Genomic DNA, 6,821 nt, shown 5'->3' on the forward strand with positions numbered 1-6,821 from the left:
GGGGGGCTGAGGGGAGGACCAGAAGGGGGGCGGCAGGGCAGAAGGGACCCCCGGAGCCCTGCCGCCGTCAGAGATCAAGCGTCTGGCATCAGGGATCTTCGGACCCGGCAGAAGGATCAGCCACAGGGGAGGTGTCCTCCGGGGGAAGCCAACGAGAGCTCCACCTGCCCTACACCAGGAGCGGGCCCCCTCACTGACGCCGCTGGCAACCATATCAGGCCCCCAACCCCACCACCTCCTCCCCGGCTCCCTCCTCAGGCCCTTTCTCCGCCGTCAGCTCTCATCTCAACCCCCAGTTCCCAGTCCTCTGAGCCCCATCGCCCCTGCCACCACCCGAACCCTCCAGGTCTTGGGCACACTGCCCCCATCCTGGGATATTTGCCAGATCTCTGGGAAGGAGACCATTTGTTTGGGCTATGCCCCCTGGTGGCATGACAGTGTCTGCCTAGACCCCTGACCCCTAGCCCTCCACTCCCCGGGCCTCCTTTGTGTGCAGAGCCGCCCCTCCGCTCAGCAGTGTGGTTGGGGTCACAGGGAGAGCCAGCCGGGCTGGGCCCCCGGCCCCCACCACCTGCCTCCTTGCTGGGCAGCTCCCCTGGCCTTTGGGCCTCTCCCTGCTCCCCTCGGCCCCTCCTCCTGGGCCGCCCCAATGAAGGAGCCGGATGCCATCAAGCTGTTTGTGGGGCAGATCCCGAGGCATCTGGAGGAAAAGGACCTGAAGCCCATCTTTGAACAGTTTGGTCGGATCTTCGAGCTGACTGTCATCAAGGACAAGTACACCGGGCTGCACAAGGGTGAGGGGTCAGGCCAGGCTGGAGAGGCTTCTCGGGGAGGTCTGGGAAGCTGGGACGAGTGGGGAGTCAGGATGAAAGGATGGGGTGTCTGGGAAGGGCTGATATGGAAAGAAGAGTTTGGGGTTGGGAGTGTGGATTGAGGCGCTGGAAGACTTGGCTAGAGCAGCCCAGGGTCCAGGGTAAGGGCTAAGGAGGCCTCTTCAGGGTGGAGAGTGGTCAGGAGGGGGGGGGGGGGCTTTGATGTGGTGCGATGAATTTAAGCAAGGACAGAGGAACAAGAGGGCCGACTTGGGAGATAAGGAGCTGGGCAGGTGTGTGTGTGCGTGTGTGTGTGTGCACGCGTGTGAGTGCGTGTGTGTTGAGCAAGACTCAGATCTGAGTGGCTTCAGGTAACATTGGCCTGGGGTCAGGGTGCAGAGTCGGGTGTTCCTCCTAGAAAGAGCGGAGATGGGCAGGAGATGGCAGGGCAGCTCCGGGACAGCAGAGAGGAATCCCCAACCAAGGTGCCAAGTGTTAGAGGCTGGTAGAGACCTGGGATGCATGGGGACTTAAGAAGTTAGGAGAGCCAGGGGCAGGGAGGATGCTCCTCAGGCCTATCCAAGGGTCTGGCTGGACTCAGGACTTGGAGAGCTTCAAGCACTGGGGACCTGAGGGGCCACACTGCCTGACCATCTACCGGCCAGGGAGAAGGCACTTCTGGCTAATTGTTGTCCCACTCTCTGCCCTCCACCTACCTCCCTTGGAGTTGGGGAGAGGTGAGGAAACAGGGAAAATGGAGACGACAGGGGTGTCAATGGGCAAGATGGAGGAGGCGGAGGGGAGGGGAAAGGGGAAAGGAGGGCAGCTGAGGGAGAGGAAGCCACACAACAGGCTCATCTGGCGGACATCACATGCCCCTTCTCCTCCCCCCACAGAGCCCATCTCCCCACAGCCCGGGCGTCCCCCTCTTCCATCACCTCCAGCATCTGGGCCTCCGGGTCTTTGCCCCATTTCTGGGGCAGAACGTCTACCCCCCTCAGACACTTCTCCACCCTGGCGGGCAGGTGGCGAGAAGGAAAAAGCTCTCGGTCTCTGGAGGAGCCCTTTAGTGGGGGGGACCAGGGACTCACCCCAGCCTGTCTCTGCCCCTGCCCCCCTCAGGATGTGCCTTCCTGACATACTGCGCCCGCGATTCAGCCCTGAAGGCCCAGAGTGCCCTGCACGAACAGAAGACGCTGCCAGGGGTGAGTGCCATTCCCAGCAGGGCCAGGGGGCTAAGAAAGGCCTTCTGGGGGTCAGTGGCAGGGGACCACCACCCTTCTACTTGCTAAGCATATTTTCCACCTCCTCTCATCTCCAATAAGCCCTCTCTTTCTGGCATCTCCTCTTACCTGGACCGAAGGTAGCCCGGGAATGGCAGAGTGGATGCCCTCCCTTTCCCACCCCACCCCCACCTGCCCGGAGTCCACACTAGAGGGAGGACCTGGCTGGTGGGAGGTGTGGGGAGGAGACGCAGGACAGCTAGTGGGGGTCAGGGTGAGCAGGAGCACCAGCCCTCTCATGGCTCCAGGTGGGAAGTCTGGAGAGGCGGCTGTGAGTTGGGGGAGGGGAGTAGGCAGCTGGGTGCCCACTGGACTGGCACCTTGGACCCATTTCTGAGCTCAGACAGGTGCCCCTCATGTCTCCCGAGAAGAGCCCAGGGAACAGAGCCATAGGCCGTCAGGGCATAGCAGGGCCTGGGCAGGCCTGGGCTGGAAGCAAGCCTGTAGGTCTGGCAGACCTCACTGTGGAGGACCAGGTTCGGGCCCACCAAGAGTGCCGGGGGGGCCGAGGTGGCCTCCAGTGCGGCCTCCCTCCCACAAGGTCAGAACTCATTGCTTCCTCTTCTCAGCCGGCCTCGCGGGGTGTCCCAAGCTGGGGCTGGAGGCTGAGGACAGCAGGAAAGCATCTGACAGCCCCCATCCGAACCCCGGGGAAAGGTGTCCCATCCCTCTTCTTATCCATCTGCTTCTGTTTTCTCCTGGACCTTGAAGCCCAGGAAGTACTTCCTGAGACCAACTCTATCTCTGCCTTCAGCAAACATTTGCTCAGCGTGGTCTGGGAGCTGGAGACACATCTGTGCTAGCCTCTACTCCTCCCCCATGTGGGAAGTGGAGGATGATGTTGATCATTCATCGCTTCCTGGGAGGGAGAGACAAACAGATGGGGAAGAGAGTGGGGGGAATCTAGGAAAATTAGAACTGCTTCAACTATTCCCAATTCCCAGCCTTGGGTAGGTCCACGACCTGGGCCCTCGACCCTCCAGGACTGCTAGGGAAGCAAATCCTGAAGCTGCTGCTTCCTCCCGCCCCCACTGTCTCATCCCAGCCAATGGCAAGAACAGCCATTGCCCCATCATGCATGTGTGTGAGCGGGCTCGGGGACTCGGGCTGAGCGTGTGCTCACACACGCACGCACGTGATCACAGGGCAGGCCAGCTGTGCGGGGGTGTAGGCACATGCATCCCTGGAAGCCGGGTCCCCAGCGACTCCCAACTTCCCTTTTCCCTTTCCTTTCCGCTGTGGAGGCCCTTCACAAATTCAAAGGATTTCATCTCCATTTCTGTTTGTCTTTCCCTGTTGTCCTCCTACCTCAGAGGCCCTACAGCAATGAGAGGGTGTCCAGGAAAAAGAGAAAGGAAAGGGAGACTGGAGTGGGGACTTGGATGAGAGGTGGCCTAGGGGTGGGCATGGGGCTCCAGGGCCATCCGTGACAGCTGGCTGCATCTAGCAGGGTCTGCAGGACACAGGCAGAGCTCAGTGCCTGCTAGGGGAGGGGCCCAGCCCGCCCCTCCTTCCTCTGCGTGTCAGCCCAGGTGAATGGTTGTCTAGCCTCACTCCAGGGCTCCCAGGGGTCGCTGTGTTCTCCACTCTGGCCCTTGTCCCTGGGGACAGAATCCAGAGGGACCTGACAGAGCTTCCGTAGGAAATGAGGGGTTTCCATCCTCCAAGAGGGAACCCCCATCCTAGGAGTCTTGGGAAGCAAACCCATGGTAGTCAAGGGGAGCAGATGTCCATGGCTAAGCCCCGCCTGCCTCTTTGTACCTTGCAGGTCTTTTCTCCTGCCACCTGCCTTCCTTCCCCTCAGACAGCCGTGTGTGTGTGTGTGTGTGTGTGTGTGTGTGTGTGTGTGTGATATGTCAGCTCCTGTACAATGATGCAGTTGTGTTGGGAATTTCATGTCCCTCCTACGGCGGGTTCTCTCTCTTTTTCTTAATTCTTGCCAGAGCGTGCATATGCATGCGAGAGAGACGCAGAGAGAGGAGAGGGAGAGAACACCCCCCGTGGGATGTGGTCACACCACAATCCCTTTTCTTCCTTTCTTCCTTGGGCCTACATGCACACATGTGCCTGGCATGGTTTTCAAGCCACCAGGGCCAGGAGTCAAATCTCACAGTCAGTCATGTGGGATCTGGCTCCCTTAATGACTGGTCTAGGGGCTGGTTCAGTTCTTTTTTTTTAGGTGCATGCACTTACCAGAGGGAGACTGAGAGGGAAACTGAGAAATCACCCCACAAGAGGGATGGCCATGCCACAACCCCTCCTCCTCTGGTCTTGGAATTTGGGGCATGCATGCACGTGCATTTGGCATGACTTTTCAAGCAGCTGAGTCTGAGACTTGAACAGTCAGCCATGTGAGGATCTAGCGTCTTAACTACCATGCCACCTGCTGTCCCCCAGCCCAGTTCTTTTTTAATGGGAGCATTTAGCCCTCTCTCCTTGCTCCCCATCTTTGTCACTCCAAAGTCTAGAAGGTGCCTACCCTTCCCTCTCCAACACACACCACTCCGGGGCCTGTCAGCTCTGGGCTGAAGGGGGATCTGGCCCTATGGTGAGGACCTCCGCCCACCATGAGCCACTGTGGACCAGGGTGGCAGGGCACCAGGCCCATGCCCTCAGCAAAACCAGTTTTTGTGGGAATGGTGAGCCCTTCTTGGAAATGAGGTCTTTGCTCTCAGTGAGGACGAAGGCCTGAAAGTGGTCCTGCTGGGGAGATCAGTGGTCCTGAGTCCTTGGTTGGGGTATAAATAGCCCCTTCTTCTTTGGGAGGCCCGAGGGAGGCCTTTTCACCCTCCCTAGGTGGTAGCTAGGGAGGAGCACGCTGGCGCTGGCGCCTGGTTGCCAGGTAAACAGGGCCCAGCTGGACTCAGGGGAGGGGGCAGGTGTGCCTGGGCTGAGCTAACAAAGCCTGAGCTTCCCACAGGAAGTGCCAGCCAGGAAGAAGGCTGGGAATGGGGCACTGGGGGCACCAAGGGAGTGTGTGTGGGGGGGGCATCCACGTGGTCTGTGCTGTGGCCTGTATGCTTCTGTGGTCTTTGTATGAATCCACATCAGCTGTGGGTATTTATTGATATGCTATTTTTGTGCCTGGGAGCCTGTGCAGAGAGGAACCGCATCCTCTCTGGGTCCCAGGTTCCCCATTTCCAACTAGAACAGCAAATCCCCAGGCGCCTGTTGGGCAGGGGTTAGTGCCAAACGTAAGACTCCCCCATGCTGCGACCCTGGCTCTGATTCCACCTCGTGGGGAGGATGAGCCTGTGAGGGAATTTCCTGCTCGCTTTGGCTGGAACACAGGAGAGGCGAGGTGAAAGACTACCAACCCCTCCCCGCAGCATCTGACCCCCAAGCCTTGCCTTGTACACGCGCGCGCGCACACACACACACACACACACACACACACACACTCCCTAAGAAGATTGAACCTCCATGGGATAATCCCAGATTGGTGGGAGATAAAGTTGGGGGCAGATTGGCTGGAGGATTTGTCTGCCGGGTACCCTCCCTCCTCCGCCAGCTGCTCTCAGATCCCAGAGATCTGGGGCTGGGGTGCTGGGGCAGGAGTATCAGCTGAGGTGGGGCGTAGGTCTGATCCAGGGTGGGAGTTGTAGCTGGCAGAGGCCGGCCAGAATGACCAGCAGGCTGTGCTGCCTGGGAAGAGGGCCTACAGTGAGACAGCAGGAACTTTGATTTCTGCACTTCTGTGTGTCTGTGATGCCACCCAGGAGCTCCCAGGGCCAGAAGGGCAGAGCAGACGGCAGAGGGGACCCAGCTAGAGACAACCTGCCTCACCCCACTTGTTTTACAGATGACAAAGTTGAGGCCCAGAAGAGAGCAGTGATCTGTCCAAGGTCGCCCAGCTAGTGAGTGGCAGGGCCGACCCTGGAACCCGGGTCTCCTGACTCCAGCCCATTGCCTATCCTGAGGGTCCCACTAGTTCCACCCTCAGAATGCAAAGCAATGGTTTATCTTCTTTTTTCTGTCACCATTAGATGAGTCGGGGCACCAGCTCTGGCCCCAGCAATCCAAGTCCTCAGTAGTAAAATGTGTCCCAACACGAAGTACTGAGTTCTCCTCCCACGCCAGCTCCAAGACTCCCCGCCCTGTTTCAGGAAACCAACCTGCAGGAGTCATTTCCAAGTCTTCTCAACTAGGAATTTCTCCATTCCCACGGAAGACTGAACAAAGGGAGATACTGCGGGTCGGGGAGAGGGGAGAGCTCAGAGGACTTCTGTGCGTGCTCGGGGAGAATCGCCAAGGAGTTCTGGGTGGCATCTCCTCCTTTACAGCCACCAGGATTTGCTCTGGGGAGGGAGGCAGGGACAGGGACACTCTGGCCCCTCTAGGACTTGCCCTGCCACCTCCCTCCACAATCAGGATGCTTCCCCAGCCCCTCCCCCACTTCCCAGCCCCCACCAAACCCTCCACCCCCAGCATAGCCTGTTCCCACCCCCCTCCCCACTCCTTCTCTGGGTGTGTGGAGCAGCAGAAGTGATGACGTCACCACGGTCGCCAGGGCGACGGGACGGATAAATCAGGCTGAGTGGGCGGTTGCCATGGTGCGCATTCTCCCGTTGCCACGGAGACTGGGCATCTGCTCCCTTTGTGCTGCCCGAGTGCCTTCCCCCTGGGGTCAAGGGGTGTATGGGGCAGAGAGAGGCAGACACACCTCTCAGGGTTAGAAGGAAGTCCGGGCCTCTGTAGGGTCTCCCTCGGCTGGAGTCTTCCTTGA

The 6,821-nt window shown here is 59.4% G+C and overlaps 1 protein-coding gene across 1 annotated transcript in view; it reads left to right on the top strand.

Moving 5' to 3' along the window:
- The window catches only part of LOC102486194 (CUGBP Elav-like family member 3), a 14,434-nt gene continuing 7,613 nt past the window's right edge, over positions 1-6,821 (top strand). The window contains 2 exon segments of the mRNA XM_006168404.2: positions 1-794; positions 1,935-2,017. Coding sequence (XP_006168466.1) covers positions 650-794; positions 1,935-2,017 — 228 coding nt within the window. The 5' untranslated portion in view covers positions 1-649.

This window comes from Tupaia chinensis, unplaced genomic scaffold (assembly GCF_000334495.1).
Source record: "Tupaia chinensis unplaced genomic scaffold, TupChi_1.0 Scaffold145814_1, whole genome shotgun sequence".
Classification (NCBI taxonomy): Eukaryota; Metazoa; Chordata; class Mammalia; order Scandentia; family Tupaiidae; genus Tupaia; species Tupaia belangeri.